This window comes from Podarcis cretensis (assembly GCF_951804945.1).
Source record: "Podarcis cretensis genome assembly, chromosome: 2".
Classification (NCBI taxonomy): Eukaryota; Metazoa; Chordata; class Lepidosauria; order Squamata; family Lacertidae; genus Podarcis; species Podarcis cretensis.
In genome coordinates, this window is record NC_137171.1 from 31,785,152 (window position 1) to 31,798,136 (window position 12,985).

At 44.8% G+C, this 12,985-nt stretch overlaps 3 protein-coding genes across 4 annotated transcripts in view; 2 read left to right on the plus strand and 1 right to left on the minus strand.

Moving 5' to 3' along the window:
* On the plus strand, positions 1-3,497 carry ANAPC11 (anaphase promoting complex subunit 11). 2 transcript variants are annotated; one of them, XM_079967721.1, is made up of 3 exons: positions 1-140; positions 2,221-2,364; positions 2,450-3,497. In XM_079967721.1, exons 2-3 carry the CDS (start codon positions 2,256-2,258, stop codon positions 2,593-2,595), a joined length of 255 nt encoding a protein of 84 aa, XP_079823847.1. In that variant the 5' UTR covers positions 1-140; positions 2,221-2,255; the 3' UTR covers positions 2,596-3,497. The 2 variants fall into 2 exon arrangements, with proteins under 2 accessions (XP_079823847.1, XP_079823846.1); XM_079967720.1 differs by lacking the exon at positions 1-140 and adding an exon at positions 492-621.
* The window catches only part of ARHGDIA (Rho GDP dissociation inhibitor alpha), a 74,182-nt gene that overhangs the window by 25,081 nt on the left and 36,116 nt on the right, over positions 1-12,985 (minus strand). The window lies entirely within an intron of this gene.
* Positions 11,386-12,682, plus strand: NPB (neuropeptide B). Its single transcript, XM_079965157.1, has 2 exons — positions 11,386-11,672; positions 12,380-12,682. Exons 1-2 carry the CDS (start codon positions 11,403-11,405, stop codon positions 12,506-12,508), a joined length of 399 nt encoding a protein of 132 aa, XP_079821283.1. The 5' UTR covers positions 11,386-11,402; the 3' UTR covers positions 12,509-12,682.

The window sequence follows — 12,985 nt, forward strand, 5'->3', positions numbered from 1 at the left end:
GCGCACGTGCAGTCTCGGCTGGGCGAAAGAAAGAAGAGGTAGCAGCAGGCGCCGTTGTCGCGCGAGGCTTTATGGGAGCTGGGCCCGCAAGGAAACATGGGAAGTCCCGTCAAGGGGCGGGACTTCCGGTACGAGGGGAGGTGAGCTTGGGCGCGGCGGTTGGAGTGCGACGGAGGGTTGCGTTGAGTTGGGTTTTTATCCTTGCTACCCCAGAGTCTGGCTGTTCTCCTCGTACCGCTCTGCAGAGGGTTGGACTAGATGACCTTTGGGGTTCCCCACCTATCAATGCTCCCTTGCTGCCCATTAATTGGTTCCCAGGCCTTCTAAATACTCCTGTGAGCTCGACCCCTTAGTCTGCACCCCCAACTGAACCGAAACTTGTGTATTTGCATTTGCTCGCATTCATACTTTGCTTCCGTCTCTACTTTCTGGTCTTTCTGTCGTTTCCCTGACTGCTGAAAGTTAAGACGGTATTCTCTTTGGAGCGGGTACTTTTATATGTCTTGTTCCTCTCTTTCTTGCTTTAGAACCTCATAAAATGATACAGAAGTGACAGTGGTGCAATATTTTTATTTAGACTGTTATAAGAATTCTGAGAATAAATCTTCATAAATGCACAAGGTAAACACACATATAAGTATATAAACCACATGTCTGAAATAGTACAGGAGAGCAATTCCTGAGGCCATCTTGACTCTTAATAACCCAAACTATTTCCTCTGCAGAAGGAAATAGATTGGAGAAGCGTTTGCCAGGAGTTCTTTTTGCTTACAAACCCTGTACTGACGGCACATTTGTGTATGAATAGGGTGGGCCTGTGAACTGGATGCAAAAACCAAAGTACTAACCATTTCAAAAGAATGGCAAGATTGCCCAGGTAATGCAATCAGTAAAACATCAGATATCCTGGCAATCAGTAAAACATCACATATCCTGGAGAGAAGCCACACCCTCAAATTTCTGTGGTAGACAAACCTCTTTCTGTGATGTGTGTTTGATGCTTTTAGAGTAGTCTTTGGCTAAGAGATTGGGCAATGTCTATTTAAAGGGATTTGCACACCTTTGTTCTGGGCCTCACCTCCTTGAAAGGAGAGGGGAACTGGTGCAAGAGAAAAATAAAGATCTGCCAACCCCCAAATTTTTCTACAACAGAACTAAAGACAATGCCACAAAACTATTTGCTACAGATTGGATGTTAGGAGAATGGGAGAGGGGACCAAAAAGATATTCAGGGGCATATTTTACTGGCCTGTTAGTTGTAGTACCTAAGGTAAAGTGAGGTAAGTAAAGGAAAATGTAGTCCTTTTAACAGTGCTGGAGATGTTATGTTTTTCTCTTTGCCTTTCAAAGAACTCAGGTGCTCCATTTATTTATTTCTATTGTTTAATATCCTTAACTAATTAAGTTAAAATAACTTCTTTTCCTCTCCCCATTTTGTTTGTTAGCTTAATATCTAGCCTCAGAAAGAGTAATGGTGGACTCAAAAGCTCCCTTTCCCTATTTGATGTGTTAGAATGTACTAGTAAAGATACTACTGCTGCTTTTGGACAGACACGTTTACCTGCAAATTTTGTTTGCTAGAAAGCAGTGAAAATATCAGAGCTAAATGTCTGCAGTCACCTGAACTGCTGCCCCCAAATCTTATGCCTAATAGACCTGTCTTAGTTTGGGACTTCACTATAGGGAAATGGCAGGTAACATTTATGTAGCCATCTGCATTGTTGTGCTCATATCTGTAATAGCTCAGCCTTTCCTATAGTGGAGTTTTAAGATAACAGTACAGCATAGAACTGATAAGGCGGTACACGTAAGAATTGTCCTAGCACTCTTGTAAACTGAAAAAGTGGCCAAATGTTTTTATCTTGCTGTTCCCTATCTGTAAATTTGACATACTCTCGAGTCTTCTTCATAGTGTGAGGTGTTGTTGTTGTTTAGTTGTTTAATCGTGTCCGACTCTTTGTGACCCCATGGATCAGAGCACGCCAGGCACTCCTGTCTTCCACTGCCTCCCGCAGTTTGGTCAAACTCATGCTGGTAGCTTCGAGAACAGTGTGAGAATAGTGTGAGGTAGTCAAGGTATTTGAGAGAAATTGTGCAAAAACTCTTAACATCTTTAGAGAAATGTGAAGAATGTACAGTTCGGAAGATCGCAGTCTTTTTAACTTGGAAGATCTGCAGAAACAGAAAATGTCTTATTCGACCTTTTACTTCTTCCCTCAGGTGCTATCTTAAGCTTTGTACGTAGTCTGGACACAATGAAAGTGAAAATCAAGAGCTGGCATGGCGTTGCCTCTTGGCTCTGGGTTGCCAATGATGAGAACTGTGGCATTTGCCGAATGGCCTTTAATGGCTGCTGCCCAGACTGTGAGTATCAGGTCACTGGGATTTTTCTTAACCTTTGTGCACCATCTTCTCCCAACTTTGCTCTAATGGAACCTATGTTTTGCAGGTAAAGTGCCTGGAGATGACTGTCCCCTAGTGTGGGGCCAGTGTTCCCACTGCTTCCACATGCATTGCATTCTCAAATGGCTTAACTCCCAGCAAGTCCAGCAACACTGTCCAATGTGTCGACAGGAATGGAAGTTCAAAGAGTGACACTGGCAAGATTTCTTCCTCTCCCTAACACCTCTTTGGCTTTTGTGGACTGATTTTTTTCCCCCACTCCCTTCCCCAAGCTTGGCGAGCTTGCTACTTTATAATGCCACACTTACCTTCATCCTCCCCAGAGCTGCTGAAGAGAGAGGTGGATGTGGGAACACAGCTACTACATGTTACAATATCCTATGTTTTTTCCTCTGTTTGTGCTGTGATCACAAGGTCTCTACAATGTATGAAGTATAAGGCTATGCTGTTTGGAAGGTTAGAATATCAGACAGGCAAATGTCATGAGAGATTTGTGCTATTTTACAACATCTGAACCACCTCGTTAATGTTTATGTCTGTCTCTTGGTGAATTGCCTTGGTAATGCCCATGAGGTGCTTGCAAATGAGGCCTGATTTCAGGGAGCTGCTTTGCTCAACTGCACGAAAGGTTAAGAAAGCTGTTCTAAATCTTCTTGTTAAACCTATACCCCAACTATTGTAGTCTCTTTAAAATTATTTGTAATTTATTTTTAATTATTGTTTAACAATAAGAACAGCAAACATCACCAACTATTGCATTCTGAGGCGTGAAGCAGTTAACCTCTTTTCTGTTCCTTACAAGTGGCACTTATATATGAACAAGGATTCTTGGTTTCCTGTTGCTATGTAGCCCCACTGATATCAGTATAGTTTGGTCCAGGATCTAAGCTTTTGAGTGTAAATAGTGTTATAGATTGGGGGTTGCTCTAGGCTTGTGTCCTCGTCTTACTACACATTTGGCCTGCAGTACGATAATATGTTTGTTCCCAAAAGGCTGTAATACCAGATCTTTCTGATTGCCAAGTGCTTGCCCACAGTGAGTTACCATTTGTACATGGGATGGTTCCAGTAAATTTTGTGAGTCATTCCTTTAATGTTCCTGCCTCCTTCTTTCATCCACATGGGGGTTCTTCAAGAGTGCAGTTTTCTTATCTGTGGCCAATGCAGTGAGGTGATCGGATGTGACCTGTGGGGAAGGGGGATGTCCTCATTCTTCTTAAAAGCTTAACTAAAATTACTTTTAATGGGAAAAATACTCTTGCACTAGCTTAGCTGTGTAGCCACACAGCCTACAGACCAGCTGTTTGTGATGCTTCATCCTGGCTGTTGGGTGCCCAGTCCTTTCTGCTGTGTATGCTACCCCCGCCTGCAATGTGTAATTGGCGCCCCTTTATGGCACCCAAATGAGAAGGTGGTGTTAGTAAACGGTTCCAATCTGTGACCTTTTGAACACAGAGCATGGTATTGCTAACAAAATGGTAAGCTTACTCTCCTAAAGGGAAAATTTCCAGAGGCAAAAAGGCTACCTCTCAGTGCCCCCAAAGCCCTCCCCAGCTTTGAGAGATGTGTCCTTTCAAAGCAACCCCGCTCCAAAAGTGATAGACTCAAAACAACTTTTAAAAAGGCCACAGAATTTCACTTCAGTTAACCTATGTTCTACCTCAGTGTTTCTAAAATACAATGAGGCCCCACTTTTACACCCAAAAAAGTTTATTCTAGGGTGCAACAGGGTGAGAAGTGCCTGCCTGAAGTATAGCCTGCCCTTTGTGTTTTCTCATGAGTCACTGTTTTGTATCTGTTTTGCAGATAGCCTGCAATTTATGCAGGGGTTATGTTCTGGGGATCGCTTCTAAATGCAAAATCATATAGTCACAATGTGTTGGGTTCAGTGGCAGGTGGAACTGCCAGATATTTTTCTTGAGAGATATTTCCCCCTTTTTATTTTTATTATTGCCAAGTGCATAGAGCTGAATGGAAACAAGTTAAATGTGTGTAAGTTGTGGGCTTACTCTGTTAGATGAGGGCTAGCGCACAGCTGCAACTCATGCAGAGGCCCAGTGGGCAACAGAAACCTCTGAGAATTCTCCCATATGTGAGGGAATGATCCAGCTACATCCAAATGCAGAGATGTTGCAGAATTTCCTATCGCCAGCAGTGGCTGGAAGGAAGCAATGCAAGAGCAGAGATGCCAATGTCACCCTCCTATTTATTATTTAGACTCGGGAATATCTTAATTTATTTCTCTTTATATCAAATTTGGTGATTACCGTTCAACCTGTTTATATAGTTACTACAAAAGCAAGAGTTACAAGATTATTGTGTCTAAAATTCTTCACTTTGTTCTCGGTCCCCCAAGAGTTCTGCAATGGTGCTGGTTGACTCCTTAGCTCCAGCTACTGTGGCCAGTGATGATCAGAGTTGTGGTCCAGTGATACCTGGAGGACTACATTCTGTTTACCTGTTTTAAAGTATTTCACACTTAATGCTTTGTTGCAGGAAAGCCTTGGTAACTTGAAATTTGTTCTTTGTCCAATATATCAACTGAGGTGCCAAGTATGGTTCATGCTGTCATTTCAATCTGCAGAAAGTGTTGGCATTGTTACAAAGTATGTGTCTGAACCCAAATGCATGTCCAGCACTCACATGCATACACAAGAGGTTTAGGGTCTTTTGCTAGAATTATGACATGTGTCTGTATGAATATGTGTTTTCTCCTAACCCCTTGCCCACAAAAAAGTTCTTACACAAAAGGCTTAAAGAAAACTTGGTTTATTGTTATATGAAATGAAAGTGACAGAAAATATATAGATGTTGCTTCAGAGAGCAAAATTACAAATTAAGCAGGCAGTAAATTCTACAATACATACACACCTTGATCTAAAGAGTGAAAGAATCCCCAACGTTTCTCAAAATCCTTTAGAAAGTGAGTGTGACAGTTTCCCCACAGAACCCACACTAATAGTCAGGAAATGGAGGAGGAAGGATATGCCTGTCCTTAAGGGAAAGTGAGTGTGGGTTCCTTGAGAGTTCTACGTTCCTTGTCTGAGCTTGGAGAGCTAACTAACCATTGAAGACCCAAGATTTTTGCACTAATTTTAGGCTATGCATTCCAGTGGAGAAGGGGGGAAGGCTTTGAGATGAGCAATTCCTATACTTCCAATCGTTCTATTATTTCTTCCCAGATTTTCCTGCCTCTTTCTCATTTTGTTTATACTGCTTAATGTAACACTGGAAGAATATAATCCTAGTAAGCAATGACTAAACTAGTTACCCTTGTTTGTTTCCTGTCTTACAGTTAATCTTATCATTTTATCTGTGCCACACCCATTCTTTAGCAGGTGTTGATTAGATTTTACTGGGGTCTGGGGTGGCGCTGTGGGTTAAACCACAGTCCAATTAGAATTTAAATAGCACCATGGTTCTCACCTTTTCAAACCAATCTGTCAGTCTATGTCCTTTGGAAAGAGATTGCTGTGGCCACTTTGAAAACTCTGGTGTCTGTTAAGACCTATTGCAGTCGTTAAGAGTCGTCAACAGGCTCATCACAGCTATCTGCCAATCACCCAATCCCACCACCCTTCTGAGTAATACCCCTCCCCACCTTCTCACTGTATAGAAGGGTCTGGTGACTTCTGTTTCAGTGTATCTGAATAAGTGTGCATGCACACGAAAGCTCATACCAAGAACTAACTTAGTTGGTCTTTAAGGTGCTACTGGAAGGAAGTTTTTTATTTTGTTTTGACTCTGGTGTCTGTTGTTGCAGGTAATAAATAGTCTTGTGGTCACGAGGAATTGGGCTGAGGGTTTTCCATCATTGGGTCTGCATTAACATCTGTAGAAGGGATATCCTGTAAGGGGCAGGGTTTTGGGGACTTAAAAACACAGAGAATATCCTTGCATTTTCTTGGGAAGCTGCAAATAATAAAAAAATCTTAGAGAAGCATTTTATTCATTTCAATATTATTATCACCTTTTCATATAATTACTACTGTTATTTTCTCCTCAGTCTGTTTAATTTATTTCACTTAGTTTGGCTGTGGAAGAAACGAAGGGACAAAACTTTTGTTAATTTGGACACAATTGCCAAGTTATTAAATATTTTCCTTATGCGGGTTTGAGTCTTCTTAGAGATTCACGTATCCTGTTTGAAAGGGGAAATTATTTCATGTGAAAATCTGTCAGGAAATGCTGTTCCTAAAATGCATAGGTATATACACACAAAACAAAACCTATTATAAAATTCATTAAAACCCTTTTTTTCTTTTTATAAGTAAAAACTACTCAAGAGACAAACTTATAGTAGGACTACTCTGATATTTATACTTGTAGAAAAAAATTGGCATGTTAGATTTGGAACTTGGCAACCTCTTGACTTTTGATGATCCAGTACTTAACCCCTTTTGTTTTTCCTTAAGTAGCCCCTGGAGCAAAGGACACATAAGGGTGATTTCCCTCAATGGTTCCAAGTTTACATAAATAAATTTGAATAAATTTCTCCTTGCAGTCAGCTGTCTCTCCAAACCTTTTTTCTTTTCCCTCTCTCCCCCCTCCTCTCTTTTAAGCTGACATAGCCTCTGTGCATGTGCAGAGTTCATGTTTCAGCAAATCTTTTATACCATTAAAAGTGTTACATCTTTTGGGTAATTACCATTTGAATAAAGGAAGGGAAGGGTAAGGAATACATTTTAAAATAGGGTTAGATTTAAAACAAAAAGAGAAACCCAGCAATTCAACTTTTCACCAAAGCCAGCAATAGAAGTTGGTCAAATTAAATTTGTTAACTCATTTCTAAGGAATCACGTTTTCTGCAGCCCAGGCAAAGGGAATTGGAAGTATCTGCCTCTTTTATGTACAGGAAATTAGGGTGCAGGTCTCTATAAAAAGTGTGGGCTATCATTTTGTGTGCCTCCCCCCGGTCATTCATGGAACAATCACTCATTCCTTATTCCCTTATGTATGGGTAAAAATGGCCAGAGTGTCAGAATTCATAAGATCTTTAACATTCTCAGTCATTTCAGCCTTACCATTTGCAAACAAATTTTTCTGCCCTTTATTTACAGGGGTGGTCAAGACTCATTCTACTTGATTATGAATTTGTATGTGCTTAAACTCTGAATAGACTTTGAAGTCTGATTTTAAATAATAGACAAAATGGTAAAAATGGTAGAGAATGACTCAAATGCTTGCTATCACCAGCTCTGCTTCAAAACATCATGGCTTTCGCATCTCACCCTTTAAAACTCTACTGTATTCTAAACTCTGAAAACCAGTCTTTCCATCTTTCTGTACCAGAAAGCAAAGCTGGGCTGAATTTCAACCCATCATCATACACCAGAACTTAAGAATTACCCTCCAGTGCTTGCAGACACATTGCACATAGCCATAAATTGGGAGTTGGAAGGGACCCTGGGGTCACCTAGTCCAACCCTTTAAAATACAGGGTTCATAGCAAGATTTGCACTACAGCAACCTTCCTGCCTCTTACAATCTGAATTCAGAGTTCCTACTGAACACTTGAGGTCAATTTGTTCAGGACTTTTTTATGTGGGGTTTCAAACATGTGGTTTATATATTTATGTACATGTTTGCTTGGTACATTTATGAACATTTATTACGTATCTAATACCTTTAAATATTTCTCTGCAAGGTCAAAGTGGGAAACATCCCCATTGTCTCTTTCCTCACAAATCCTGTCTTAAGGGCACATTTAAGATATGAATAGGGTGTGAGCATGTGACCTAGCTCAGGAACTAACTATTTATCATTACAAAAGACTGGCCAGGCTCCCCAGGGTATCCAATCAAGTAAGCATTAACAGGTAACCTGCCAGACAGGAGATAAACAACAGCAGGAGATAATGCACTCAGATTTATTTTGATTGAGGTATGATGTGTCTGAGGGGTGGTCTTGAGCTACGCCCCTTCTGTGATGTATGTATGATGTTTCTGGGGGTGGTCTTGAACTCCAGGGCAGGCAATTTAAAATGTCTATATAAGGGCGGACACACCTGGGTTCTGGATTCCTCCTCCCTTCCTGCATGTGAGGGGAGCACCCTGTTGCAACAGTTCAATAAAGATCCGGCTTACTAGCTGCTTTGCTTCTCAATAGTCTCTGGTTGGCCTCTGTTATTTTTCTCTGACCGATGGAGAACCTGCAAAGGACTCTACATGGGCTCTTGTGTATCCCATAAGGGAATAAGGGCAGATTTCCATTTATTACAGTAAACAGTTCCACCAATGGGGCACTGCCACAGAGTAGGTTCGGCCTTGCTGCTGCACCATGGGCCATATCTTTGTGGTATCTGTTAGGATATAGTTCTGTTCCACCTTAAAAGGGAACAGGCATGACTGCTGTGTGTCACGTGCCTGTTTACTTTCAGCGTTTGCTGGGAACTTCCATTTGTATATAGCTGTTGTATTGCTGCTGTTTTGCTGGACACGAAGGGAAGCAGACATGTTTTTTCCTTTGTTCCTGCTGCTGAATAAAATGCTGTAATATGCTGCTTACATATGACTCTGTCTGCCTTTTCTGCTGTGAGATTTACACACTCTGCTGACAGAGTGTGCACGGGTCTCTAAAGGTATCTGAGGCTCATGTCGCTGATTGATGCTGTTCCAAGGGAACCCAGTAATCGTCTGGCTGCCGGCCGGTGGCTGGAGCCAGCTGGGGACCCCTGACCATTAGGTCCAGTTGTGACCGACTCTGGGGTTGCGGCACTCATCTCGCTTTATTGGCCAAGGGAGACGGCGTTTGTCCGCAGACAGCTTCCGGGTCATGTGGCCAGCATGACTAAGCCACTTCTGACGAACCAGAGCAGCGCACGGAAACGCTGTTTACCTTCCCGCCATAGCGGTACCTATTTATCTACTTGCACTTTGACATGCTTTCAAACTGCTAGGTTGGCAGGAACAGGGGCTGAGCAACGGGAGCTCACCCTGTCGTGGGGATTCGAACCGCGACCTTCTGATCAGTAAGTCCTAGGCTCTGTGGTTTAACCCACAGCGCCACCCGTGTCCCCTTAAACTTCAACCTTATCAACTGCATAATTTCTAGGAAAAAATAACAGTCAAGACTAAACAATGATCCCAGTCAACTATGCATTAAGATTGCAACCCAAGGATCCAATATGAAATCAATGGTACATCTATCAATCTAAGACGTTTTGAACTGTAGCATCACAAATTCGACCTGGTACTGTATCCCTGGGCAAAGGTATTTGTCCTATAAACTAATCGTGGTCAGAAGCTGCCTCTCTTCAAATGAGCTGGTACCATAGCTGCCTGCCTGTGCAAATGAAAAAACGCCACAAGAGGGCATTAGAAAACATGACATCTTTTATTCATCATAGGGTATAAAAGCTCTGTACTTTTAGTCCTCTATAAAGAGAATTTTGTTTGAAAGTACCCTCAGAAAAACTTTAAATGAGCTTTTAATTCCAAATTTGACAAGCGACCAGGATTCTCCCGCACAGCGGTGGAGCCGCACGTAAATAAAAGCCTACTTTGTATTTCCACTCAAGTTAAGCATATTTCAGCAGCATCTGCTTCAGCAAAGGGACAGCTCCCTCGACCAGAAAACAGGCGACTGGAACAGAGAAAAGGAAGTGAACGTGTGAGCGAGGCAAGGAAACGGGAGAGCACAGCTCATTCCAGAAAGGAGAGAAATTCCAGGGAACATTTAGCTCTTTTTCCTGATTAATTAACCTGGAATAGATACTTAAAATCAAAGCAAATGATAGCACCCCGCAGATGGATGGAAAGGGACTGCCATTGCTTTAGTCCTCTGCGTATAGGTCCTCTTAAGTGAACAATTATTCATACCAAGGCAGGTGCAAGACTTTAGGGCCGGGTTTAGACACAGAGAAAAAACCCTCCTTAAAAAAAAAAAGAAACCACGACTTTTAAATGCTTTTAAATGCCCTATTATAGTAAATTATCCACAAAACTTTATGGAAAGCAGAGATATCTCACTCCTCCCCCCCTTATGTCTAGGGGGGAGATCTTCCTCAATTGCCTGCCTGGCAATTCCGCCACAACGCTTTCAAGGTACAGTGGTACCTCGGGTTAAGTACTTAATTCGTTCCGGAGGTCCGTACTTAACCTGAAACTGTTCTTAACCTGAAGCACCACTTTAACTAATGGGACCTCCTGCTGCCGCTGTGCCACCGGAGCACGATTTCTGTTCTCATCCTGAAGCAAAGTTCTTAACCTGAAGCACTATTTCTGGGTTAGCGGAGTCTGTAACCTGAAGCGTATGTAACCCGAAGTATGTAACCCGAGGTACCACTGTAGTTAGAAGTTTCTTGGGCGCGGGGGGAGAAAGGAAGCCAGCCCCTGCGTTGCCTTCCTCGCTAGCCAGCAGCGAGCTCCGAGCTCGGGCTGCGCCAGCTGGAAGGAACTGGCTGAGAAAGCGATACAGGGAGCAGGACATCCGAAGCGGCGTCCACGACGGGAGGCTGCTCGTTGGCAACCCCCTGCCCGCCCGTCCCTCCGGTTCTCAGTCCTGAGCTGGCGACGTGAAGCTCAAGGGACACGTGTCAAGACCAAGGGAAGGGCCGTCGCGCCTCCAGGGCAGAGCAACTACTTGGCTCGCAGGGGGCGCCCCAGACAGTCCTGGCAGCATCCTTAAAGGCGAGCTTGTAACCTAAGGTTAACTACGAGGTTGGTGATTCGAGCCCACCCATCGACGGCTGCGGGCTTTGCAGGTGGGGTTGGACTAAATGACCCTCGAGATCCCTCCCTATTCTACCATTCTGAGTGCGCCAGAACCACAGAAGGGCATCCTTCCGAATAATGCTCAGGATCAGGCCGCCTCCTTCTCTCGACGCAGCCTCGACGCCCCCACACCGCTCCTCTCCCCCCGCCCGTCAGGTCTCCCGCCGCTTTGGGGGGCTCCGGGAGGAGGCTGGGCGGCCCCGCCTCCGCTCTCGCCTCCCCGATATAAGGAGCCGCCGACGGCGCCGCCTGTCCAAAGAAGCCGCCGTCGTGGCCGAGCGCACCATGCCGGGAGCCGGGACTTCGACGCTGCTCTGCCTCGCCCTGGCCGCGCTGCTCAGCCCGCCCGCCGACGCCTGGTACAAGCAGACGGCCGGACCCAGCTACTACTCGGTGGGCAGGGCGTCGGGGCTGCTGTCCGGCATCCGCCGCTCGCCTTACATGCGCCGCTCCGACGACACCGACAGCAGCAGCACCAGCGCCGAGAGCGGCCCCGCCGCCGCCTCCTTCTTGATGTCGGAGCCGCGCCCGAACCCCAGCGGGCTGCGCAACCTGGTGAGCTGCTAAGGGGCGCCCGGGTGGTAGTGGGCAGCGCAAGTGGAGCCCCCTGGAAGAGGGAGGGGGTCCCGGGTGGAGGAGGCAGCTGGGGGGGGAGTTTCTTTTATATGCATTGTGATTTATTTCAATGCATTGCATTGTATATTTATTATTATTGAGTTAGAGCGTACATTAGCCACGCCCGAAAAGTTGTATTCATCAGATAATTATAGTAATAGTATCAATCAGCACTTTCTAACTTTTTAAATTAAAAAAGCCTATATGGTTTTATACCTATATTTTTTTACCTATAAAAATCTGAGAGGAAATATCTATTTTAATTGTTTTAATGTTGTATTTTAATCTTGTTTTTAAGTTGTATTCATGCAACTCGTTTTTATTATTGGTTGTTAGCCGCCCTGAGCCCGGCCTTGGCTGGGGAGGGCGGGGTATAAATACAATTTATTATTATTTGCTGCTTTTTAGCCAAACAGGCCGTCGGGTCGCGCTGTATCAAGGAGGTAAAGATATTGCAATGATTGAAGGGCCCGGGAGATGCTCAGCTCCCCCCTGGGCACATTGAAAGGCTCTTCTGCTCCACGGGGCTTCCTCCGAAGTGCTTTAGGATCGCAGTCGAGCAAGCCGGGGGGGGAGGGAGGGAAGCCTGCGGCTGGTGCCCCCGCCCGCCCGCCTTGCCCTCTCACTTTCCCCTTTTCCCTTTGCAGGCGGTGTGTGTGAAGGAGGTGGCCCCGGAGCTGCAGAGCTGCCAGCTGCTGCCTGGCTTGCCCAGCGTCATCCAGTGCAAAGCCGATGTCACCGTCTCGCTGGACCCCGCGGACTGCGCCAGCGCTTGAGCCCCGACGGGGCGTCCTTCCCCCTGGAGCCCGGAGCGGGGCATCCGGACGGGGCGAGGAGAGGGAGGGAGGCGGAGGCAGCGGAGGGGGTTGCTCTCTTGCCAAAGCGACCGACTCCGTCCGGGAGTGTGTGTTTTTTCTCCTGCATCTCATAATAAAGGCGCTTTAAACGGCTCTTGTGCTTGCCTGGGTTTCTTGATAAAACAGGTTGAACAAAGTTATTGGCTCCACAGAAAGAGACACGGGGAAGAGAAAGATGACGCTTCTTTGGTCAAAATCTGAGTAAACATAATTACAGTGGTACCTCGGGTTACAGACACTTCAGGTTACATACGCTTCGGGTTATAGACTCCGCTAACCCAGAAATTGTACCTCGGGTTAAGAACTTTGCTTCAGGATGAGAACAGAAATTGTGCTCTGGCGGCAGCAGGAGGCCCCATTAGCTAAAGTGGTTCTTCAGGTTAAGAACGGACCTCC